We start from the raw sequence: 26,964 nt of genomic DNA, 5'->3' as shown, positions 1-26,964 counted from the left end.
GCGGTCTATAACCTGCACCCCTTGCGGTCTATAACCTGCACCCTTGGGTCTACCAACCTGCACCTCTATAACCTGCACCCCTTGGTCTATAACCTGCACCCCTTGGGGTCTGTAACCTGCTCCCTTGGGGTCCATAACCTGCACCCTTGGTCTATATTTGGGGTCACCCTTGGGGTCCATAACGTGCATAACCCCTTGGGGTCTATAACGTGCACCCTTGGGGTTCATAACCCCCCCTGGGGTCCATAACCTGCACCCTTGGGTTCCATTGGGGTCTATAACGTGCACCCCTTGGGGTCCATAACCTGCACCCCTTGGGGTCCATAACCTGCACCCCTTGGTCTATAACCTGCACCCCTTGGGGTCTATAACACCCCTGCACCCCTGGGGTCTATAACGTGCACCCTTGGTCTATAACCTGCACCCCTTGGGGTCTATAACGTGCACCCCTTGGGGTCCATAACCTGCACCCCTTGGGGTCTATAACGTGCACCCCTTGGGGTCCATAACGTGCACCCCTTGGGGTCCATAACGTGCACCCCTTGGGGTCCATAACGTGCACCCCTTGGGGTCCATAACCTGCACCCCTTGGGGTCCATAACCTGCACCCCTTGGGGTCTATAACCTGCACCCCTTGGGGTCTATAACCCCTTGGTCACCCCACCCCTTGGGGTCCATAACCTGCACCCTTGGGGTCCATAACCTGCACCCCTTGGGGTCCATAACGTGCACCCCTTGGGGTCCATAACCTGCACCCCTTGGGGTCCATAACCTGCACCCCTTGGGGTCTATAACGTGCACCCCTTGGGGTCCATAACCTGCACCCCTTGGGGTCCATAACCTGCACCCCTTGGGGTCTATAACCTGCACCCCTTGGGGTCTATAACATGCACCCCTTGGGGTCCATAACCTGCACCCCTTGGGGTCTATAACGTGCACCCCTTGGGGTCCATAACTTGCACCCCTTGGTGTCCATAACGTGCACCCCTTGGGGTCCATAACCTGCACCCCTTGGGGTCTATAACGTGCACCCCTTGGGGTCTATAACCTGCACCCCTATAACCTGCACCCCTTGGGGTCTATAACCTGCACCCCTTGGGGTCTATAACGTGCACCCCTTGGTCTATAACGTGCACCCCTTGGTCTATAACGTGCACCCCTTGGGGTCCAAAACCGGCACCCCTTGGGGTCTATAACCTGCACCCTTGGGGTCCATAACCTTGGGGTCCGTAACCCCTTGGGGTCCATAACCTGCACCCCTTGGGGTCTATAACCTGCACCCCTTGGGGTCTATAACCTGCATAACCCCTTGGGGTCCATAACCTGCACCCCTTGGGGTCTATAACCCCTGCACCCCTTGGGGTCCATAACCTGCACCCTTGGGGTCTATAACCTGCAACCCTTGGGGTGCACCCCTTGGGGTCTATAACCTGCACCCCTATAACCTGCACCCCTTGGGGTCTATAACCTGCACCCCTTGGGGTCCATAACCTGCACCCCTTGGGGTCTATAACCTGCACCCCTTGGGGTCTATAACCTGCACCCCTTGGGTCTATAACCTGCACCCCTTGGGTCCATAACCTGCACCCCTTGGGGTCCATAACGTGCACCCCTTGGGGTCCATAACCTGCACCCCTTGGGTCCATAACTTGCACCCCTTGGGGTCCATAACCTGCACCCCTTGAGGAAACTGGGGTCCATTTTAACCTGCACCCCTTGGGGTGACTGCATAACCTGGACCCCTTGGGTCTATAACCTGCACCCTTGGGGTCCATAACCTGCACCTGTTGGGGAATTGTGAATGTGACTGCACCTTTTACCTGCTGGAAACTGTGAATGTGACTGCACCTTTTACACCTGCTGGAAACTGTGAATGTGACTGCACCTTTTACACCTTGGTGGAAACTCTACACCTGCACCCACCTTGGAAACTATGAATGTGACTGCACCTGTTATAACTTAATTTTAAACTGTGAATGTGACCCAGCACCTTAACCTGCACCCCTGGGGTCCAAACCTGCACCCACCACACCTGGTGGAAACTGTGCTGTGACTTGCACCTTCTGTAACCTGCAAACTGTGGAACTGTGACTGCACCTTTTACACCTGCTGGAAACTGGAATGTGACTGCACCTTTTCCACCTGCTGGAAACTGTGAATGTGACTGCACCTTTACACCTGCTGGAAACTGTGGATGTGACTGCACCTTTTACACCTGCTGGAAACTGTGAATGTGACTGCACCTTTTACACCAGCTGGAAACTGTGAATGTGACTGCACCTTTTACACCCTGGAAACTGTGAATGTGACTGCACCTTACACCTTTTCCTGTGGATGTGACTGCACCTTTACAAGATGAAGGTCTAAACTGTGAATGTGACTGCACCTTTTCCACCTGGTGGAAACTGTGAATGTGACTGCACCTTTTACACCTGCTGGAAACTGTGGATGTGACTGCACCTTTTACACCTGCTGGAAACTGTGAATGTGACTGCACCTTTTACACCTGCTGGAAACTGTGGATGTGACTGCACCTTTACACCTGCTGGAAACTGTGAATGTGACTGCACCTTTTACACCTGGCTGGAAACTGTGAATGTGACTGCACCTTAAATGTATGAAACTGTGGATGTGACTGCACCTGTTACTGTGTGGTAAATGTATGGTGTTTTTATTGGTTGAAATCCAACCCAGCGTGGGAACAAAGGTCTGGGCAAAGCCAGTATGTCACTATGACTGGTGTTGATTGCTGTGTGGTACCAGGGCAACCTGGAACTGTAAGGTGGCGATGCTGGTGACCTTGCCAAACCTGGAATTACAGTATGGTGTTGAGTCCCAGCCGTCTGGGGTGTAAATGTAAGGAACTGTTGACAGCAGTCTGGCCTGTTACAGCCTGAGTGGAAACACTGGATGTGAGTGTCAGACCAGAACTAAAATATGAAGGAAGGAGTGCCTGTATGAGTCTGGTTCCTTACAATGTTGAAGTTTGACTCACCCTACAAGATGAAGGAAATTTCTCAAATCTGTGTTACTGTTTCCATTGGTCAGCTGGTTATGATGGAAAAGTGTTCAGCGGAACTAATTGGTGAGTGTGGTACTTGCTTGGTAAATGTATGGTGTTGATTGGCTGAGTGTGGTACTGAGTGTTAAATGTATGGTGTTGATTGGCTGAGTGTGGTACTGAGTGGTAAATGTATGGTGTTGATTGGCTGAGTGTTGCACTGAGTGGTAAATGTATGGTGTTGATTGGCTGAGTGTGGTACTGAGTGGTAAATGTATGGTGTTGATTGGCTGAGTGTGGTACTGAGTGGTAAATGTATGGTGTTGATTGGCTGAGTGTGGTACTGAGTGGTAAATGTATGGTGTTGATTGGCTGAGTGTGGTACTGAGTGGTAAATGTATGGTGTTGATTGGCTGAGTGTGGTACTGAGTGGTAAATGTATGGTGTTGATTGGCTGAGTGTGGTACTGAGTGGTAAATGTATGGTGTTGATTGGCTGAGTGTGGTACTGAGTGGTAAATGTATGGTGTTGATTGGCTGAGTGTGGTACTGAGTGGTAAATGTATGGTGTTGATTGGCTGAGTGTGGTACTGAGTGGTAAATGTATGGTGTTGATTGGCTGAGTGTGGTACTGAGTGGTAAATGTATGGTGTTGATTGGCTGAGTGTGGTACTGAGTGGTAAATGTATGGTGTTGATTGGCTGAGTGTGGTACTGAGTGGTAAATGTATGGTGTTGATTGGCTGAGTGTGGTACTGAGTGGTAAATGTATGGTGTTGATTGGCTGAGTGTGGTACTGAGTGGTAAATGTATGGTGTTGATTGGCTGAGTGTGGTACTGAGTGGTAAATGTATGGTGTTGATTGGCTGAGTGTGTTGCCTTGTATTGCCTGATTTACTGAATCTTTTCCTGTGTTCTCTTTCTCCCTCTCTCTCTCTTTTTCCCTCTTTCCCTCTCACATTCCCCTCTCTTTCCCTCTGTCTCTCACTCTCTTTCCCCTTATCTCTTTCCCTCTCTCTATCTTTGCATTTCCCTCTTGTTCTCTCTCTCTCCCTCTCCCTCCCCCGTCTGTGTTGCAGAGAGGAGCTGTGTTCGTTCCAGAGGGAGATCGAGGTGTTGTCAGAGCAGTACACTCAGAAGTGTCTGGAGAACGCCCACCTGGCCCAGGCCCTGGAGGCTGAGAGACAGGCCCTCAGACAGTGTCAGAGGGAGAACCAGGAGCTCAACGCACACAACCAGGTGCACACACACACACACACACACACACACACACACACACACACACACACACCCAGGCACTAACAAACAACCAGGTAATAGTCCTCACACTTACCATGATATGTAATGTGTCTGTAGGAACTGAACAACCGTCTAGCTGCTGAGATCACTAAGATGCGCTCTATGGCCACTGAAGACGGGGTGGAAACACCTGCAACATCACACATGGGAAGGAACTGTACGAACTAGAGGTAAGCTCCGCTCGAGGTGAACATAAGATTGGACGATTTGAAGTCTTCCTGTTTGTTGAAAGGGGACATTGGTTTTAAACACAGCCGAAGTTCAGCCCTTAAATCTTAGCGTTTTGATCTTTGCCAGGTGATGTTGAGGGTGAAGGAGTCGGAGGTCCAGTATCTGAAACAGGAAATCAACTCTCTGAGGGATGAACTCCAGGCCGCCCAAAGAGTAAGACCCAAGTTACCTAAAACAGCTTTTTATCATTTTTCATTGTATTTTATGCTATTTTCTCATTTTATGCCGAGGTTGTATTTCTCACCCTGCCACCTTAAACAATGTATCATTTGTCCCTCCAGGATAAGAAGTATGCGACAGACAAGTACAAGGACATCTACACAGAGCTGAGCATCGTGAAGGCCAAAGCAGAGCGAGACCTGGGGAGGCTCAGAGAACAGCTGCAGCTGGCCCACGTGGCACTGGGGGAACCGTCACTGGAGGGGGTGGAGAGGGCAGGAGGATACGGTAGGAATACAGAACACTTTCTAGCCTTCTGCTACTCCATTAGTGTGTTCCAAATCCCTAACCTATGTTCCAAATGGAACCCTAGACCCTACCTAGTGTTCCAAATGGAACCCTAGTCCCTACCTAGTGTTCCAAATGGAACCCTTCCCTACCTAGTGTTTCAAAATGGAACCCTAGTCCTACCCAGTGTTCCAAATGGAACCCTAGTCCCACCCAGTGTTCCAAATGGAACCCTAGACCTAGTGTTCCAAATGGAACCCTATTGTTCCAAATGGAACCCTAGACCTACCTAGTGTTCCAAATGGAACCCTAGACCTTACCTAGTGGTCCAAATGGAACCCTAGTCCCTAAAATGGAACCCTAGTCCCTACCGTGTTCCAAATGGAACCCAGTGTTCCAAATGGAACCCTAGTCCCTTCCCTGGGTGTTCCAAATGGAACCCTAGTCCCTACTTGTTTCCAAATGGAACCCTAGTCCCTACCTAGTGTTCCAAATGGAACCCTAGACCCACCTGGTGTTCCAAATGGAACCCTAGTGTTCACCCCTACCTAGTGTTCCAAATGGAACCCTAGAGTGGTCCAAATGGAACCCTACCTAGTGTTCCAAAAACCCTGGAAATGGAACCCTAAACCCTACCTAGTAGTGTTCCAAATGGAACTAGTCCTAGTGTTCCAAATGGAACCCTAGTCCCTACCTAGTGTTCCAAATGGAACCCTAGTCCCTACCTAGTGTTCCAAATGGAACCCTAAACCTGGTGTTCCAAATGGAACCCTAGACCCTACCTGGTGTTCCAAATGGAACCCTAGTTACCTGGTGTTCCAAATGGAACCCTAGTCCAAATGGAACCCTACCCTTGGTGTTCCAAATGGAACCCTAGTCCCTACCTAGTGTTCCAAATGGAACCCTAGACCCTACCTGGTGTTCCAAATGGAACCCTAGTCCCTACCTGGTGTTCCAAATGGAACCCTAGTCCCTACCTGGTGTTCTAAATGGAACCCTAGACCCTACCTGGTGTTCCAAATGGAACCCTAGTCTACCTGGTGTTCCAAATGGAACCTAGTCCCTACTAGTTTCCAAATGGAACCCTAGTCCCTACCTGGTGTTCCAAATGGAACCCTAGTCCCTACCTGGTGTTCCAAATGGAACCTAGTCCCTACCTGTGTTCCAAATGGAACCCTAGTCCCTACCTGGTGTTCCAAATGGAACCTGTGAATGGAACCCTAGTCCCTACTTAGTGCACAACTTATGACCTGAGCCCTTTGTTTCAGTCTTAACAAGTTTGGTGGTTGTTTCACTCATAACCAGTGTGTGGCAATGCCTCCAACATTTGCATTTGGTCTGTCTATTTACATAAGATGTCTCATAGTCCAGACTGTCTCTGACCTGCAACCCACTGACCTCCTTACGACAACCAGCCAGACAAGTAGATTTATTACAGTAGTGTCTATAGTATACTGTACATAAGCTGAACATGCTACTTTTCTCCCCAGGACATGTCATTGAAGTAATTGTCTTATCTCTCCTCAGATATCATGAAGTCCAAAAGCAACCCTGACATTCTCAAGATGGCGGCTGCTGCCGCCAAACGCACCATGAGGTCAAAGGTATAACTTATTACCACCTGAGTAAGACATATTAATGTGTTTTTCCCAATCGAGAAGTCTCCCACAGCTGAAGGTTGTGTGTGTGAGAACAGTTCAGTTTGGAACCAAGTGCCATTGAGCTGTGACACACTACCACCTTCAGGTTAACTACTGTATTACACTGCAACTTTTGAGGTTTGAATTCCCCAACATACAACACTTTTGTCATATTACTCTAAACAAATCCCTTTGTGCTATTTGATTGTGGGTTAAAATGCTTCTATAAGAGAGAAGTGTACCAACATGTGATGAGATGGGTCCCCCCCAAACTCCTTCTCAGTCTGTGTCCGGTGCCCAGGGCCAGCGAGGGCTGCCTGAGAACCTATAGGTCTACTTTTCTCCTTGTGGTCACATACCAAACCAGACAACCACCAATAGCAGTGCATCATTGGTGTACCACCATTTTGTTTATATGTTCACCCTTCAGCAGTGTGTTACCCAGAAATAATCACTATATCCCCTTTCTGCTCATTCTAATGGTCTCCAACATCCTTCTGGGTGTGTATAAAAGACTTACATTATTATTCCCCACGTTTCTGGTACGGATGAGAGAAAAGCCCTCTGCATTACTAGACCCTCTGGACTCTTGTGCTTTCCCTCCTCTGAATCTCACACATTAACAGTCAAAATCACATTTTTGATTGTGGGTTCGAATTGGATTGGGAATGGGATCACCTTTTTGTTTTTGGTACCAGTGGGGTTAGAGAGAAATATCAGTTTTACCAGTGACAGAAATGAGTGCACCTCAATGTTTGCTTCAATCTGCTTCCTCGTCAATGATTCAGTCCTGTCTACCTGAAACTCTCAGTTAAACCTGACCACGGTCATTAACAGTCTCTCTCCCCCTCCAGAGTCTGAAGGAAGGGCTCACTGCCGAGCAGCGACTCCACCTGTTTGACAAAGACACTAAGGAGTTCTGACTGAGTCGCACCACTCCAGCCACCTTGCAGCATGTTTAAAAAGGCCACTATATTTTACCTCTGTAATTACTTATTTAGAAACACACTGGTCACCACACACACACATGTCGTGTGTATATATATATATATATATATATATATATATATATATATATATTATATAACATTTTAAAAAAACATGGTAATGAAGATTTGAATTTTACGTCTAGACTCATTCCATGCACTTTAGTTACTGTGACATTTAGTTTTTTGTTTTGTTTTTCATCACCATTTGTTACGGTAAATACTCTGTACGGTTTTTAATGAGGCATCGATCGTGCCTACACTAACAAAGATGGCCTGTAAGCTACTGTTTGGACTCCTTAGTCTGTGTTAATAGCCGAAGGAGTAATTATGATGTTGTAAAAGGCTAAACACAACTGCATAATGATGATGATGATGATGGAATAATTACTTACATAAGCAAACCCCTTAGGAGCAATCTTGCCTTCAGGCTTGCGTGTTAATGCTAGGTGAGGTCAGTGTTCACATGCTGTTTCTATCCTCTTAACAAAGCTTTGGAAATCAAATGTTTGCCTGCATCATTGTACATGTAAACTGTTACGTTGGATGTTGCTCCTTCCTTGCCTGATGTGTTGACTTGTTATATGGTAATTATTAACATCATAGAATGTTTTCTGAAACAGGGCATATTTTAAAATGACCCCTGGAAGGCGACTGCTTGAACGCATACAGAACGAATGGGATTATCTGATTTCTGATATAAATATATTTACATTCTTCTCTCTGTAATCGTATTGGCACAGCTGTATGGGAGGATGATTTGTTGAAGTCGGTTATGTCTGTAGTCTTGTTCAGTGCCAGTCCCTTTGTATTTATTTGTGTTTTTTTTTTGTTTTTGTCTCGCATACCAATCTCGCTGTACTCTACTGTTGTAAATATACAGCCAATGTATACCAACTGACAACCGATTTATTAGCAATAAATATTTTTGCACCCTGAGTGTTTTAATCTACTAAACTGTGTTAATCTTTCTCCAAACCGATTTAAAAGGAATTATACACCGCAACACTTTTCTCTCAAGGGCCCCAGTCAAGTAGGTTTTATTTTCTGTCTGCTAGTTAATTGATCAATTGCCCAGAGAGAACACCTACAGGGCCTATTGAAAGTCTACACAGCCCTGGCACATACTTCACATTTGGCCTCCTTTAAAATTAAAAGGAATTAAATTGGATTTCTTTCCAACAGATCTACACAACCTCCACTGTTTCAAAATGAATGGAAATTAGACATTTTCCAATTATTTTTGTAGTAATTCAGTAGTACTTTTTCACAAAACCTATTCGTGCAGTAGTGAATGTGTAGGTCATGCACTACTCAAGATATACAAGTAGAGTTTTGCAGTGTTCAGTAGGAAACCACTAGTTTCCAGCACTAGTTTTACTAATTGATGTTGGTAGTAAATAAGTTGTCAAAATACAGCCAGAAGACAAAACAGGAAGTAGTTGGTTGTTCCCTAGCTACTGTTTTTGACAATCCCTGAATGTAATCATCCTGTCGTTGGACCTTCTATATAACTTTTTACAACATCAGAAAGATTGCTTAACAAAACAGTTTGCTGTTGTCATGGAGATTTGGGTTTAGCCCAGCTGTTTGCTAGCCCCATTGAAATGTACAGTGCCTTGCGAAAGTATTCGCCCCCCTTGAACTTTGCGACCTTTTGCCACATTTCAGGCTTCAAACATAAAGATATAAAACTGTATTTTTTTGGTGTGTTCCTTGTTCTTCATGATGCTCTCAACGGACCTCTGAGACTATCACAGTGCAGGTGCATTTATACGGAGACTGATTACACACATTGGATTGTATTTATCATCATTAGTCATTTAGGTCAACATTGGATCAAGAGATCCTCACTGAACTTCTGGAGAGAGTTTGCTGCACTGAAAAAAGGGGCTGAATAATTTTGCATGCCCAATTTTTCAGTTTTTGATTTGTTAAAAAAGTTTGAAATATCAATAAATGTCGTTCCACTTCATGATTGTGTCCCACTTGTTGTTGATTCTTCACAAAAAAATACAGTTTTATATCTTTATGTTTGAAGCCTGAAATGTGGCAAAAGGTTGCATGTTCAAGGGGGCCGAATACTTTCGCAAGGCACTGTAGCTACTGTATGTAGCCTCTGTTTTTGTCATGCTAGCTAATAAGTATGTGTTTTTATGCAAATATACATTATGTTCATATTGGTATACTTAACTATTCCACTAACCTCTTTTGACATTTTGCCAAGTAGGCCTTTGAAATATGGTGGCCATTGTTGGTGAGGTGAACATTGCTTATCATATGTTTTTCTGTGTTGTCATATGTGACATCTGTTAGCAGATGTTTGATAATGGCTTATAATTGGTTGTCTCTTGGGCTTGTCTAAAAGGGTACACAGTTGAGAAATGTGAACGCAACAAAGAGGATCTGAAGATACAGTAAGTCAAAGCTGTCATTTTAATACCCTGCGATCTATACTCCTCTGTAAACTGGTCATCTCTGTATACCCGTCGCAAGACCCACTGGTTGATGCTTATTTATAAAACCCTTTGACCTCACTCCCCCCTATCTGAGATATCTACTGCAGCCGTCATCATTCACATACAACACCTGTTCTGCCAGTCACATTCTGTTAAAGGTCCCCAAAGCACACACATCCCTGGGTCTCTCCTCTTTTCAGTTCGCTGCAGCTAGCGACTGGAACAAGCTGCAACAAATACACAAACTGGACAGTTTTATCTCAATCTCTTCATTCAAAGACTCAATCACGGACACTCTTACTGACAGTTGTGGCTGCTTTGTGTGATGTACTGTGTGATGTTGTCTCCACCTTCTTGCCCTTTGTGCTGTTGTCTGTGCCCAAAAATGTTTGTACCATGTTTTGTGCTGCTACCATGTTGTTGCCATGTTGTGTTTCTACCATGTTGTTGCCATGTTGTGCTGCTACCATGTTGTTGCCATGTTGTGTTGCTACCATGTTGTTGCCATGTTGTGTTGCTACCATGTTGTTGCCATGTTGTGTTGCTACCATGTTGTTGCCATGTTGTGTTGCTACCATGCTTTGCTATGTGTTGCTGCCTTGCTATGTTGTCTGGTGTCTCTTTTTATGTAGTGTTGTCTCTCTTGTTGTGATGTGTGTTTTGTCTGATATTTATATTTGTATATATATATTTGTATTTATTTCAAAAATGTAATCCCGTCCTCACATGAGGCCTTTTGCGTTTTGGTAGGCCCTTATTGTAAATAAGATTTTGTTCTTAACTGACTTGTCTCGTTAAATAAAGGTTAAATGAACATTTTTTTTAATGTTAAGTGCTGGTCCCATGTTTCATGAGCTGAAATGAAAGATCCCAGAAATGTTCCATACATGCAAAAAGCTTATTCCAATAAAATATTGTGAACAAATGTATTTACATCCCTGTTAGTGAACATTCTATCCTTTGTCAAGATAATCCATCCAGCTGACAGGTGTGGCATATCAAGAAGCTGATTAAACGGCATGATTGTTACACAAGTACACCTTGTGCTGGGGACAATAAAAGGCCATTAAAATGTGGTTTTGTAACACAACAAAATGCCACAGATGTCTCAAGTTTTGAGGAAGCGTGCAATTGGCATGCTGACTGCAGGAATGTCTACCAGAGCTGTTGCCATGGTATTGAATTTCACTACCATAAGCCACCTCCAACATCGTTTTAGAGAATTTAGCAGTACATCCAACTGGCCTCAAAACAGCAGACCACATGTAACCATGCCAGCCAAGAACCTCCACATCTGGCTTCTTCACCTGTGGGATGGTCTGGGGCAGCTGATGAAACTGGGTTTGCACAACCCGAATCATTTCTGTCCAGTTTTGAGTTTCTGGGAAACTAATCTGCGTGCTCGTCGTCCTCATCAGGGTCTTGACCTGACTGCAGTTCGGCGTCGTAACCGACTTCAGTGGGCATATTAACCTTCCATGGCCACTGTCACACTGAAGAAGTGTGCACTTCACAGACAAATCCTATTATTAACTGTACCAGGCAGACGGCGTGAATGGTGTGGTGTGGGCGAGTGGTTTGAGAATCCCATTTTTAGCTGTACCTGGCACACGGCGTGTATGGCGCCGTGTAGGCGAGTGGTTTGCTGTCAACTTTGGGGTATTTCTGTCTATAATGAAGCCTTTTTGTGCAGGAAAACTCATTCTGTTTGCCTGGGCCTGGCTCCCCAGTGGTCGGCATATGCCCTCCCAGGCTGCGGCCCAGTCATGTGAAATTTGTTGATTAGGGCCTAATTGTTTTATTTAAATTGACTGATTTCCTTATATGAATTGTAACTCAGCAAAATCTTTGAAATTGCATGTTGCATTTAGATATTTTTTTCAGTACAGATGCAACAATTCAAGTTGTTTCTGTCAATAACGTAAGCTCGATGTTATTTGATGTGTGCAAACTGTCTTCGCTTGACACTTGTTTTGGGTCCAGGACCATTCACAGTTGAGCTCACTCGGTTTAGGTCAATGTTGATTGGCTATTATTTTATACTTTTTTTAATCAACGGAGGACAAATGCACACTGGCTCCATTGCGTTCAATCCTACGGGTGGCAACAATATCATACTATTTTGGACCAGACAGCATCAGATAAATGGCCTACACATACAGACAGAGGGGTGCTGTTTGGCTCGCTCCAGTGCTTTCTTAGGTGAAGTACTGTACATTCAGCTCTTGCGAATTTAAGGAAAATTATGAAACACAGAGAGATGAAAGATACATTTTCTTTTATACTTTTTCCTTGTTCAATTTTTTTGGGGAAGACAGGATTCCCTTGGCATCCATGAATACATGCCACTGTGAGATGATGACTTGAAATTAAATAATAAAATGCTCAAATAAAACTGTAAAATACACAATTGAAATATTTTATTAAAGTAGTGTGAATAAATTGTTAATAAGTGACAAGCAGTAATGGGAATTCACTACCATCATGGGACTTTTATTCATTGTTTTATTCTGTGCTATTTATTATGTGTTACAGCATTCAACCCAAATAATCAAAACCGAATTCGATAACCATGATAACCTTTTAATAATAGAACCGAACGGACCTCAAAACGCACTAATGTACTCGGCACTAATGGAAATGTCTATAATATATTATTTATATATGACTCAGGACAAAACCTTTTCACACAATACAAGTTGTCTCACTCGAGTAAAACGTTGTACAACATTGATGTATTGAACTCTGTCGTTTTAATTTTTTCCTTATTATTAACAACAAATCCTTACAAAAAGTACATGGGGGAACACAGTGTCGTGTCTTTGGCTATGCTGGATTAAGTGATATGACATGCTATTCTATAAAATAATTTCTCCGTAATTAATATTACCTGATTGAGCTAATCATGTAAATGTAATTAACTAGAGAGTCGGGTCACCGCAAAATAATATTTATAGAGCTGTTATCTTCCGAATAAACTCTTAAAGACCTAGTAATATTTACATCAATAGCAGTCAATATTAATCGTCACCTTAATTCAGTCTCATCTGAAAGTTGTAAATTCTTGGTTATTTTCACGAACCCTGGCTAACAAGTTGAATCAGCAATACAAAATTGGGTTTAATTATTTATTTACTAAATACCTAACTAATCACACAGAATTACACGTACACATAAATAATCATAACTTGATTACAAATGATGTCATAAAGGAAAACGTCCTTAACGGGCTGAACAGATATGACAGCTTGTTACACAAAAGAAAAGGGGCTGGATTTGAGTGAAAGAGCGGGAAGACTGTGGAAACAAAGGATCGAAGCTGTGCTATCAAATACAGTATCTTATGCATTCTAAATTACCGCCCATTTGGAAAAGTAAAATGCAATAAATATTTACTCTGAGCTGCGCTTCAGTAGGTTGGTGGTAGATGGAAGGCCGTGTTGCCAAACCGAGTCCTTTGAAGAATGTCTCTGGTGGTCAATTGTATACGTTGTAGTAACGTCGTTGTGTGATAGACGGGATACTCTGTCTGTTCCTTCCTAACCCTCGTTTGCAGCTGCTGTTGCTAGCTCAACGGCTAGGAGGTATCACTTCTGTAGTGAATAAGAGTTCAAAGTTCATACCATTCGCAACCAAAGCTCACGCTGATGTTGGCTTCGTTCTGTAGTTATTATCTGAACCATTCTGACATCGGACCATCGTCCTCACATCCTCGGAACAGGAGGTTATATTGTCGTCAAGGCTTTATATAGAAAGGGAGAGGAGGGCGTGTTTGAAACGTTTTATAGCCCATGTCCCTTCACAGGGCGGGCCACTGATTGAGCAGAGCCCTAACCTTATGAAAACCCAAATCTCACATTTTAGAAGCTAAACTCACATTTCATCCCATCATGAATAATTTCATATTCAAACATTTAAAATGAACAACAATTCCATGTGAATCCAATAACTCGGATGTGTAGACTTTCCACTGTAGAGTTTATGTCATCTTATCATTGATGAGAATGTCTCAGATGACAACTGAACTGACATCATATTCATTAAGTACCACCGCATATGTTCAATTGGTCGGATTACCAGAATATTGTTCATTTCCCCCCACCTTCTGATGTTCCCAGAATCTCTATGTTAACCAAGGGGTTTGCAAAAGTAACATCAGTAGGGTAAAGAGAGGGAATAGGGGGGAAGATGTATTTATGACTGTCATAAACCTACCCATAGGCCAACGTCAGGACAACAGGTCATAAGGAATATACAAAGGACAATGGTCTAGGGGCGGGGCGGGGGGGGGGCTGGGGGTACAATATCACATTACACAGGACCTTAAGTGGCAAACACATGTTTATCATTCTAACAGCTTTTTTGTTGGCAGAAAAATTTTGTAAGGTAAAAAAAATGTGGTGTTTTGTTTGTAAATGCACATTTGTGAATATGAAATTTGTCCAAAAGAATAATTCATTAATTACATAGAAATAAGTTGAAACAATTTTATCTTAAGTAAAGAATCCAGGCAGTACATCTCTCCAGAATAGTGTAAAAATCTTAATAAATGTGTTCAATTATAATCTACTGATGCCTTGACACAGATTCCTTACATGAATATAGTGCCAAATAGATGCAAAACCGTTTCTGGATGGTCATTACAAAATGTACAATTTGAATGTATGTTTTTTTAAACTTCTTCATATAGTGGTTGGCAGGACAATATTGATGAATAATTTAAAAAGAAACTTCCTTCATTTTGTTAATAAGTAGGTATGTGTATCAATAAAACCATTCCAATAAGGCATGACTTGAGGAAAATAGCAGGGTTCCTCAACTGATGGAACGGAGGGCCGAATTTGGCCCGCGGGTGGTCTCATTTGGCCCCATGTTTTTTGAGCAATAAATACAAATAAAATGTGTATTGTTATTTTTGTTGGACATAAGATTGTAAAAACACTAAATCACCTCTAAGTGATTTTAATTTAGAGAAATATGTTCCCAAGTATTCCCACACATAATAGAGAGACACCTGATCATATACAAATGTAAGAAAGGATTGAAATTATTGTTTTAGACAAATATTATGTGTTTGGGCTTCTTGCGGTCAATGTGCAGTCTACAAATTATTTGTAATTTGGGTCTGGCCCCCACCATCCACGCAACAACAAAAAAATCGTACCTCAGCTGAATCTAGTTTATGATCCCTGGTATACAGTGGGGCAAAAAAAGTATTTAGTCAGCCACCAATTGTGCAAGTTCTCCCACTTAAAAAGATGAGAGAGGCCTGTATTTTCATCATAGGAACACTTCAACTATGACAGACAAAATTAGGGGGAAAAATCCAGAAAATCACATTGTAGGATTTTTAATGAATTTATTTGCAAATTATGGTGGAAAATAAGTATTTGGTCAATAACAAAAGTTTATCTCAATACTTTGTTATATACCCTTTGTTGGCAATGACAGAGGTCAAACGTTTTCTGTAAGTCTTCACAAGGTTTTCACACACTGTTGCTGGTATTTTGGCCCATTCCTCCATGCAGATCTCCTCTAGAGCAGTGGTGTTTTGGGTCTGTTGCTGGGCAACATGGACTTTCAACTCCCTCCAAAGATTTTCTATGGGGTTGAGATCTGGAGACTGGCTAGGCCACTCCAGGACCTTGAAATGCTTCTTACGAAGCCACTCCCTTGTTGACCGGGCGGTGTGTTCGGGATCATTGTCATGCTGAAAGACCCAGCCAAGTTTCATCTTCAATGCCCTTGCTGATGGAAGGAGGTTTTCACTCAAAATCTCACGATACACGGTCCCATTCATTCTTTCCTTTACACGGATCAGTCGTCCTGGTCCTTTTGCAGAAAAACACCCCCAAAGCATGATGTTTCCACCCCCATTCTTCACAGTAGGTATGGTGTTCTTTGGATGCAAATCAGCATTCTTTGTCCTCCAAACACAACGAGTTGAGATTTTACCAAAAAGTTATATTTTGGTTTCATCTGACCATATGACATTCTCCCAATCTTCTTCTGGATCATCCAAATGCTCTCTAGCAAACTTCAGACAGGCCTGGACATGTACTGGCTTAAGCAGAGGGACACGTCTGGCACTGCAGGATTTCAGTCCCTGGCGGCGTAGTGTGTTACTGATGGTAGGCTTTGTTACTTTGGTCCCAGCTCTCTGTAGGTCATTCACTAGGTCCCCCCGTGTGGTTCTGGGATTTTTGCTCACCGTTCTTGTGATCATATTGACCCCACGGGGTGAGATCTTGCGTGGAGCCCCAGATCGAGGGAGATTATCAGTGGTCTTGTATGTCTTCCGTTTCCTAATAATTGCTCCCACAGTTATTTCTTCAAACCAAGCTGCTTACCTATTGCAGATTCAGTCTTCCCAGCCTGGTGCAGGTCTACAATTTTGTTTCTGGTGTCCTTTCACAGCTCTTTGGTCTTGGCCATAGTGGAGTTTGGAGTGTGACTGTTTGAGGTTGTGGACAGGTGTCTTTTATACTGATAAGTTCAAACAGGTGCCATTAATACAGGTAACGAGTGGAGGACAGAGGAGCCTCTGGAGTTACAGGTCTGTGAGAGCCAGAAATCTTGCTTGTTTGTAGGTGACCAAATACTTATTTTCCACCATAATTTGCAAATAAATTCATAAAAAATCCTACAATGTGATTTTCTGATGTTTTTCCCTAATTTTGTCTGTCATAGTTGAAGTGCACCTATGATGAAAATTACAGGCCTCTCTCGTCTTTTTAAGTGGGAGAACTTGCACAATTGGTGGCTGACTAAATACTTTTTTGCCCCACAGTATAGATATACAACATCCTGTTGAAACAAGACTTGTATAGCTCGACTGTTGAATGGACCAAAAATAATAATATTTCCTACTGATGAGTCAACAGGGATAATCCGTATGTTCTGAGGGTCAAGTCTTGACACGTTCCTGAATAATAAAGTAATACCGGAGGGAATGGCATCTAGTCTTGCAAAATCTTTAGGTGTCACAGGGATCTTGTAAAGTGATAATAATTCCTTATGATTAAGTAAAAGACCCTCTGCATTTACAAGTTGGCTCACCAATAGGATATTATTTCGGTAATCAATATTCTAAAAACAAAGAAGTCTTTTTATACAATATGTTCCGATTATTCCAAATAATATCTGTGTGGAGAAAAATTATGCTTATAAATTAAGGACCATGACAAGAATACCTGCCGATGAAAAGCAACTCCGCCAGCTTTCGTCCCAATGACAGACAGTATATGAAGTTTCGTTGTTTCCCAACTTCCCATAATGCTTCACTGTGATTGCCAGGCTGAGAGCTGACAAATGCTGTTCTTGAAATGTTGCGCAGTTTACGCGTGTTCGGGAAAGTGCAGGGATATTTGATCCTGTTTACTGACACAAATCTAGTTCGGGGTTTTAGGGTACAAGAGTTAGATTGGCTCTTGACCAAGATGCTGGGTGGGACTCACTGTTGAATTGGACGTTTGTAAAAGCCCCACACTCCTTCCTGTTTGGGTAAGTTTCAGTCTCCGGCAGCGCAATATGCTCGCTCTTTTGTTTCATACGAAGGGCCTAGCAAATTAGCTTAGCAAGCTAGCTAGGAAACCATAAATAAATCAAAGTTGATTGCTAGTTAGCTGTATCTAATACATGCATCACTCCACCCCTCCGTGGTCTGCGGGAAATCAATCGCCACCGCGGAATGGCAATAACCAGCAAATATTCAAGGATTGTATTATTATTTATTATTTCACAATAAAATGACGTTATCCTATAAACTACAGATTCATTGGTTAGTTTAGAAGAGTATTAGAGAGATGCAACTTTTACAAGGGACATTGTTTTGTGGTAAGCGTCTACACTACAGCTAGTTTAGTACATCGTGAACTGGTTACATTAACTAACCTGATCAAAACACGTATCCTATTTACATAGTTAGGTTAATCTGATAACTAACGAGGTAATGTTACAGTAACTCTTGTTGTCGCACGAATCATCCTTCACATTTGACTAGTTGTGGCTGGACTTGATGGAGTACAACTAAGACCGGAAGTGACGTTTCGTAACTGGTTAGGAGATCATTTGAGATCATTTTAACCCTTTCCCCAACCTCGACTATAGTCTCCTAACCTGCAGTGTAACTTCTTCTAACCTGCTAGGAAAAAGTCCCCTCCGGTCGTAGCTGTACTTCCTAGTCAAAACTCACTTGACTGACGATTTTTCTTTTTTAAAGGGATCTGGATTGGGACAGTCAGCTGTCATTCCAGGTTACGGAAAGTTAGCTGTAGTTGGCTAAACCTAAATGTAGCTGGCTAAACCTAAATGTAGCTGGCTAAACCTAAATGTAGCTGGCTAAACCTAAATGTAGTTGGCTAAACCTAAATGTAGTTGGCTAAACCTAAATGTAGTTGGCTAAACATAAATGTAGTTGGCTAAACATAAATAAACAAATGTAGTTAAATGGCTAAACATAAATGTAGTTGGCTAAACCTAAATGTAGCTGGCTAAACCTAAATGTAGCTGGCTAAACCTAAATGGCTAAACCTAAATGTAGTTGGCTAAACCTAAATGTAGTTGGCTAAACCTAAATGTAGTTGGCTAAACATAAATAAACAAATGTAGTTGGCTAAATGTATTTGTTTGTGAGAAGGCAGAGGTTCGAAGCCAGTTGGTAACTTTTGTTAGTTTATTTTCTTATCGCATCTATTTTGGTGGATTTCCAGTAATTTATATACTTCTGATTTGGCCACTTTTCCCGAGTCTGCTTGATACTGTAGCCGCAAGTACTAACGCAATATTTTGTTTGTTTACTCGTTTGTTGACCTGCCACTTAATGAATCTGCAACTAACGTTACATTACTTTGAACAATAGTAATGGAAAACTAAGTGAACGCTGTCAGCCAACGAAAACAACGTTAGAGGCACGTTTAGCATTTAGTTCTGACTTGTTTGCTTTCTAGTTAGCTATTTCGATATTTAGCTAGCTAAGTCTGTGATGTGCATTATCGCCAGCAGCTTGCTGTCTGTACTCTAGCTAGATAAAGTTGCAATCCACTGTTGACCAATGTGCTTGGTGATGCTGGAACCCAATCTTGTCCTATATCCAGTCATGTTCTCACTTGAGGTCATCAAGATCATTTCAATTCCATGTATTTATCTAACCTTTCTGTATTTCTGCTCAATTTCAGTTGCTATGGAGCAACCGCTGGGGGACTCTAATTTAGAGCCACAGGACCTCTCCTCCACCCACAGCCTTCCCACTGTGATGGACCTGACCAGAAAAGGTGAGGAATGCCTCTTGAAAGCCAACTCCATGGAGGCCCTACGGGTAGTCAAGCCTCCCAGCTGCTACCCAAACTTCCATGAGACTGACCACGACCACAGGCTTCAACCAGTAGACCAGATCCAGCCAGACAATGCCTTCTCCAACACGACAGTCACTCTCTCATATGTGAGCCGGTCTCATGTCTTCTCCCAGCATCCCTCTCTCCCAGCATCCCAGCATCCCTCTCTCTCCCAGCATCCCTCTCTCTCCCTCTCCCAGCATCCCTCTCTCCCAGCATCCCAGCATCCCTCTCTCTCCCAGCATCCCTCTCTCTCCCAGCATCCCTCTCTCTCCCAGCATCCCTCTCTCTCCCAGCATCCTCTTCTACGGGGTCCCGTCGATCAGCAGGTTCTCAACAATGGATGTCTACCTGCAGCAGGTGGATAGGCCTCTGGGCTTAGCACCTCGGTCGGAAATGTTTGACTCTATCCCTCCAGCCCAGGTGGTGGGTGAGAATGTCGCAGGGGTGTGTCTGATGCAGCAGTCTCATGAAATCAATGGCCATCGAGTTGCCAGTAACGGAGGAGTGGAGAAATACAAACCTCAACAGAGAGGGAGTTCAATGAAACGCACTCTTTCTCAGGACACAGTCAACAAAGGATTGCAGAATGGCCAGGGTAGTAGCAGCTGGTCCAACTCTGCCATCTGTATCGATTCCTCCCCAGAGTCTCTCACTACAGACCTGGAGGATGGTCAGAGGGCTTCAGAGGTTCTCTTTCTCATCTCTAGAACAGAGCCAGTCCTGATGCAGGACAGCATGAGTCCCAGGGACCTGTGTTCTCTGAATAGGGACTATATCAGTCCTCTGGAGGACCCGGTCTCTCCCTCTGTCTCACTGGACGACGTAGAGGATGGGCTCATTCTGCCTCAGCCCTCCTGCTCACCCTGTGCATACAATTATTCACCAGATGACACGGCTGATACCTGCTGGGATGAGCTGGGGAGAGGAGGACCTGGGCTGTCTGCAGTACAGGGAACAAGGTCTAATGGTGAGAATACACCAAGGTTAGATTACAGCAAGGACTTCCAGCAGCCAGGACATAAACCCAAGGCAGCTTCGGAGCCTATTGTTGATTTGACAGAAGACGAGAGCACTGTGCCAGAGGTTTCAGAAAAGAAACCCAAGCAGACAGCTGCTACTCACTTGAATGGTAATGTCAAGGTAGAGCAGAGGACTTCTGAGAGGAAACAACTCCCCCTCGCTCTGGCAGGGGAACCAGGCTAGAGGCCATAGTGATGAATATAAATCCTAACTGGTATAAAGTATCTACTAAAAAGCCCAAGTCTCAGACAAATCCCCTCACCCAGAGCAGTCCATCTAAAGCCAGTGTTAGTCCTAACGAACAGACCTCGTTTGTAGTGAAGAAGAAGGTCCAGAATAAAGCAGAGTCTCGCTGTGAGGGAGAGACTAAAGTACAGGCGGCAGCCTCACTGACCGGTCATATGGATAACATTTACACAAACGCAGGCCGTTGCATAGAGTCTACCTCAGATTCGGAACATGCCCGTTTTTCGAAATACCCACACAACCACCGCACATCTCCGATAACCTCCAGTCTGCCCTTTGCTCCAGACAAAGATTTAGAGGAGTCGGTACACAGAGAGTCAGGTCCCGAGCCCCCCTCTGAGGTGGATTTACTGACTGTATCGTCGTCACTTAAAACATCTCCAAAGAAACCCGGGAAGCATAAAGCTGAAACTACAAGCAGCGAAGCAGCTGCTCCCACAGCCAAAACAAGGAAGGCGACCCCTGCTCCCAAGAAGAAAAGGAAGAAACCCAGACTGGATCAGTCCTCAATATTCTCCCCTCGGGAGCCTGAGATCAAACTGAAATACATCAACTACAAGGAGGAGAAGAGGGACATGAGGGTGGACACGTTCTCTCCTTTCATCCACATAGAGCATAAGCCCTCCTCCACCTCCCCCGCCAACTGTACTGTCATCAACTACCCAGAGGAGGAGAAGCCCAGGCAGAATGGCCAGGGGCAACAGCAGGCTGGAAGTTCAGGATCCAGGGGTTTCATCCCAGGGGCTGTACCCTCCACTTCCTGCCTCCAGCTGGGCCGCACCTCCACCCACAGCCAGCACCACAGCTCCCTGGTTTGCTGCCTGTGTGGAGGCTCGGCTAACGCCATGGACCTTGGGGACCTCCACGGGCCATACTACCCTGAGGGATACAGACCCAGCACTGAAGCCCCAGCTAGCAAACCAGGCCTCAAAGAAGAGGAGGATCTCAGTGACTCTGACTCATCCTGCAGCGTGAGAGGCCGTGGTAGAAAGTGTGCTCGGCCCCCGGGGGTCCCCTGGCCCCACAAACCTGACCCCCGGCTGAAACGGGAGGGCCTGCCGGGGAGGTGGACGAGTGACAGCGACCGCTCAGGCAGCCCTGGAGCTAAGAGGGGCAGGATTGAGGCTGGGCCTTCGGTAACATCTGGGTCCAGGGCTGCAGTGGATGACTGGTTCGTTCCCCCGGTGGTGCCTCTGGACCAGTGTGAGTACTGGCTCCACGAGGACTGCAGCGTCTGGTCTGCAGGCGTGTTCCTGGTGAAGGGAAGGGTCTACGGCCTGGAAGAGGCAGTCAAGGTGGCTCAGGAGACGGTAAGTGTAAGTCCTGCAGGATAAAAAACATGTCTTTATTGACCATATGAGTTGGGGTGAATATATAGTGATCTTCCATGAGGACTATGTCTGCTGTTGTAACCGTCTGTTCACTATTATTTTTTTTTTACATTTAGTTCGTATGTAACAGTGCTACAACTCTGTCAAACAACGTCAAATCAGAATACATTTTCATTGGTCACAAACACGTGTTTAGCAGATGTTATTGCGGGTGTAGCGAAATGTACCCGTAATGTAAACTACTATAGCAGCTTGTCTTTGGTCTTGGCCCGCAACACGAGAAAACCAATTCATTGTATTTCATGTTCTCAGACGTGTTCTCGCTGCCATAACCCAGGTGCCACGTTGGGCTGCTTCAACAAAGGATGTCCCAACAAGTATCACTACAGGTGTTCTCTACAGTCAGGTGAGTCTCCTCTGTCCTTATTCCTGTCCCCTACCGGGACCATTGGATGAGTCTCCTTGTCTCACAGATGTCTTGAGATAGAACATGTCATTATTTGAGACTTGACTTGGGAGCGTCAAGACTCTGGACTTATTTTGTGGCACAGTCTCTGTGGATAACTCTCCATGCAGCCAGAGGCAGTAGCCACAGCATTGCCCTTCGAATAAAAAGGGCAACAGATTGGCTTATGAAATGCACACTCTGACCTCTGATTGGACCAGCAAGCTGTCAATCAACAAAGATCCAGAGAACAGATTGCTGATTTGTTGTACAGCTATAGGATTGGGTGCAGTGCAAATGTCAAATTGTAGGGAGAGAGGATTGCCATTATAAATGTCCGGCTCCAAAAAATGTTTGTGATCAAAAATATGAACTGTTTACTTTGCGAGCTCACCAGCAATGGGGCGTCAAGACACAATCACTAGCACAGGCCTACTGATCTTTTGTTACGGCCTATGTAAAAAGTATATATTTTTGTTGTGTATAATAGGAGCATGTATGCATTGAAATAGACTCCGTGGCCTGCGTGCCGCACTTTGGAGTCAGTACATTGAATAACATAATTATTGTTACATTTATTAATGGTGATTGTTCATAAGCAATCTATACTGAACTAAAATATAAATGTGACGTGCAACAATATCAACGATTTCGGTGAGTTACAGTTTCATGTAAGCAAATCAGTCAATTTAAATAAGTTTAATTAGGCCCTAATCTATGGATTTCACAGGGCAGCCATGGGTGGGCCTGGGAGGTCATAGGCCCACCCACTGGGGATCCAGGCCCAGCCAATCAGAATAAGTTTTTCCACACAAAATATTTTGTGTTTATTACATCCACAAATACTCTTCAGTTACAACAGCTGTCTAGGTCGCTGGTCTCAGACCATCCCACAGGTGAAGAAGCCTGATCTGGAGGTCCTGGGCTGGCGTGGTTACACGTGGGATCTGCGGACCAGCTAACGGGTCTGTAACCTGACTCGTTATGTCTAAGGATCTGCGGCCCAGCTAGCTGGTCTGTAACCTGACTCGTTATGTCTAGGGATCTGCGGCCCAGCTAACTGGTCTGTAACCTGTCGTTATGTCTAGGGATCTGCGAAGCTAACTGGTCTGTAACCTGACTCGTTATGTCTAGGGATCTGCGACCCAGCTAACTGGTCTGTAACCTGACTCGTTATGTCTAGGGATCTGCGACCCAGCTAACTGGTCTGTAACCTGACTCGTTATGTCTAGGGATCTGCGACCCAGCTAACTGGTCTGTAACCTGACTCGTTATGTCTAGGGATCTGCGACCCAGCTAACTGGTCTGTAACCTGACTCGTTATGTCTAGGGATCTGCGACCCAGCTAACTGGTCTGTAACCTGACTCGTTGTGTCTAGGGATCTGCGGCCCAGCTAACTGGTCTGTAACCTGACTCGTTATGTCTAGGGATCTGCGACCCAGCTAACTGGTCTGTAACCTGACTCGTTATGTCTAGGGATCTGCGACCCAGCTAACTGGTCTGTAACCTGACTCGTTGTGTCTAGGGATCTGCGGCCCAGCTAACTGGTCTGTAACCTGACTCGTTGTGTCTAGGGATCTGCGGCCCAGCTAACTGGTCTGTAACCTGACTCGTTGTGTCTAGGGATCTGCGACCCAGCTAACTGGTCTGTAACCTGACTCGTTATGTCTAGGGATCTGCGACCCAGCTAACTGGTCTGTAACCTGACTCGTTATGTCTAGGGATCTGCGGCCCAGCTAACTGGTCTGTAACCTGACTCGTTGTGTCTAGGGATCTGGTAACTGGTCTGTAACCTGACTCGTTATGTCTAGGGATCTGCGGCCCAGCTAACTGGTCTGTAACCTGACTCGTTATGTCTAGGGATCTGCGACCCAGCTAACTGGTCTGTAACCTGACTCGTTATGTCTAGGGATCTGCGGCCCAGCTAACTGGTCTGACCCAGCTAACTGGTCTGTAACCTGACTCGTTATGTCTAGGGATCTGCGGCCCAGCTAACTGGTCTGTAACCTGACTCGTTATGTCTAGGGATCTGCGACCCAGCTAACTGGTCTGTAACCTGACTCGTTGTGTCTAGGGATCTGTGACCCAGCTAGCTGGTCTGTAACCTGACTCGTTATGTCTAGGGATCTGCGACCCAGCTAACTGGTCTGTAACCTGACTCGTTATGTCTAGGGATCTGCGACCCAGCTAACTGGTCTGTAACCTGACTCGTTGTGTCTAGGGATCTGCGACCCAGCTAACTGGTCTGTAACCTGACTCGTTGTGTCTAGGGATCTGCGACCCAGCTAACTGGTCTGTAACCTGACTCGTTGTGTCTAGGGATCTGCGACCCAGCTAACTGGTCTGTATGACTCGTTGTGTCTAGGGATCCCAGCTAACTGGTCTGTAACCTGAATGAATGTGCATTTATGTGAGAAATCATGCGACCAGATATTGAATATACATGTACCCAGGGAGAGAGCAACTCTACCTTGGTCAGGGCCAGCTCTGTTTCTCTTGACCTCTAGGTCGGCCAGTCCAGGATTATTTGTTCAAACATAAATATGTACAAAAAGGGGAATTTAATCCCAAACGAAAGACTCAAAACAAAAGGAAAGGCACTCGGGCCATCAGACACAGACCGCAGCCTCACGGCTTGCCAGCTGGGACACTGACTGGCCGTAATTGGCCGCAGCGGATGTGCTAGACCCAGTTAATGCCCCCTGGGGGATGGAGTGTGAAGTGTATCCTGGATCGTGTGTTTGTCTGTGTCCTAACACTAACCTCCCCCTTCCTATATTATAACACTAGTACTGTGTTTGTAAAACGGTAATGCCACCCCGTGTGTGTGTGTGTGTTCTATCTGTAGCCGGTTGATGTGTGTGTGGAGGCTGGTTCAGCTGCTGTTTTGCTATTGATCAGTCACCTTCATTGATCCAAGCATTTTTCTCCCCACAGACTGTGTCCTCAATGAAGAGAACTTCTCCATGAAATGCACCAAGCACAAGGTATGGACGGTGGATTTTAAATGAAGCGACTGCTTGGTTCAACCCTTACTAAGCCGATCTCATTCACTCACTCAGTTGCTGTCAGTGTTTTCTGTCTCACTGTACAAAGTCTTTTTGTGAAAGCGTTTTGCTTGGCATGGAACTGACAATTTAGCAATCCTACCGTTTTTAGGATTTATTGTGCATCGCTAAGATGAAGTTGCTTCATGCTGAGGCTGACTACACAGCCCTACTGCATGATGTTAACAGTCCTAGAAAATCAGAATGGAAGTCGGGATTGAATTTCTCCAGCACTCAACCACTGTGATGTATTGTAGTGCATAGTACACTGTTCCCTTTTGGTTTCGCTGTGTGTTACTGGGATTTTTTTTGTCTCTTCTCACCCAGAACAAGTTGTTCCAAGGCCTTCCTGGGAGCAGAAGAGACAACCGGTGACACAACCAGAAGACAGACTTGATTACACATGGCTAGTTGTTCTCTTTCGCATTTATCCATGACAACACCATCTCTTTTCTGGTTGTTGTCCACTTTATTTCAGCATTACTGACCTGCGTGTGAGTCACACAACTGTCAGTGTTTTTACATATTCTAACAGTCTTCTTTGATCACAATGATGGTAATAGGATATTTCTGTTTTATATCCAAATTGCTAAATGTTGTGTCTTTGTTTGAAAACAATATGTGTATATATTTATTCCGTTCCAGGCGTCGTTCATCTGTGGAGTTACGAGGGGGAACCCGGTAACTGTGGCAACGCTGCAACTGTCCTCTGGATTGACAGCTGGGCTGGTGGGCGGAATGCAAACACCCACAAACCTTAAACTGGCTTTCTGCACCTCTGCTACCTTTCCTGTTATCTTCACCACATAAAGCACTGCGAAGACTAAGCAGGAGACCAAGGCTGTCCTAATGTTCTGCCATCTCTCCTGGTTCTGGACTGACTGCCAACGGTGGGTAGAACAGAAGAGTTGGGAGCAGGGCCCAATGCCACCATTTGATTGAGCTTATGGCTAAACGTGTGCTGTCGCTTTAATTATTTATTAGGAAAAAGGATTCTCTCCCCTTTTTTCTTTTAAATTGAAATGTTGATAAAAATAATTGGAGATATTTAATTTTATAAAGCTTTTTAAAGTATGTAATTTATATTTGGCTTATTTATTTTTGGGGTATCTTGTGGCTTTAGTTTTTTACTTTGCAATTGACCCCGGAGGTGTGTTTGTATGCATCGAAGTTATGAGTAAGAACCTCAACGCTAAAGACTGCACTTGGTAGAGGATCTGGTGTTTGTATAGCGGTGGTGTGGAGACTGGTGCAGAATGGTCTAGTATTCAGATCGACCACAAGTTTATCGACAGAACCATATCTGATTACAATACAGGTACCTGAGATCTATTCATAAAGACCATACTTTACTACATGGGATGAAAAATAATGGCATATTCATCTGATTTTAGTTCTGAGGGTGTGATGAGCCATTTCAACGGATTTTACTTGCTCTTTTTTTCTTCTCTCATTTGATGGTGATATAAATAATTGAC

The 26,964-nt window shown here is 44.5% G+C and overlaps 2 protein-coding genes across 3 annotated transcripts in view; both read left to right on the top strand.

The window, feature by feature from the left end:
- Positions 1–8,541, top strand: part of LOC135505239 (myosin phosphatase Rho-interacting protein-like) — a 79,368-nt gene extending 70,827 nt beyond the window's left edge. Inside the window, 7 exon segments of the mRNA XM_064924425.1 lie at positions 4,079–4,238; positions 4,356–4,415; positions 4,418–4,468; positions 4,596–4,682; positions 4,811–4,976; positions 6,504–6,580; positions 7,471–8,541. Coding sequence (XP_064780497.1) covers positions 4,079–4,238; positions 4,356–4,415; positions 4,418–4,468; positions 4,596–4,682; positions 4,811–4,976; positions 6,504–6,580; positions 7,471–7,539 — 670 coding nt within the window. The 3' untranslated portion in view covers positions 7,540–8,541.
- Positions 8,542–19,621: 11,080 nt separating this feature from the next.
- Positions 19,622–26,958, top strand: LOC135505220 (transcription factor 20-like). 2 transcript variants are annotated; one of them, XM_064924402.1, is made up of 5 exons: positions 19,622–21,972; positions 22,306–22,399; positions 25,377–25,426; positions 25,814–25,892; positions 26,132–26,958. In XM_064924402.1, the coding sequence occupies exons 1-4, from the start codon at positions 20,611–20,613 to the stop codon at positions 25,859–25,861; spliced, it is 1,554 nt and encodes a 517-aa protein (XP_064780474.1). In that variant the 5' UTR covers positions 19,622–20,610; the 3' UTR covers positions 25,862–25,892; positions 26,132–26,958. The 2 variants fall into 2 exon arrangements, with proteins under 2 accessions (XP_064780474.1, XP_064780473.1); XM_064924401.1 differs by having other exon boundaries at positions 19,622–21,978.
- Positions 26,959–26,964: the final 6 nt, after the last annotated feature.

The sequence above is a fragment of the Oncorhynchus masou genome, chromosome 18 (genome assembly GCF_036934945.1).
Source record: "Oncorhynchus masou masou isolate Uvic2021 chromosome 18, UVic_Omas_1.1, whole genome shotgun sequence".
Lineage (NCBI taxonomy): Eukaryota > Metazoa > Chordata > Actinopteri > Salmoniformes > Salmonidae > Oncorhynchus > Oncorhynchus masou.
This window is presented reverse-complemented; position numbering and strand designations above follow the sequence as displayed.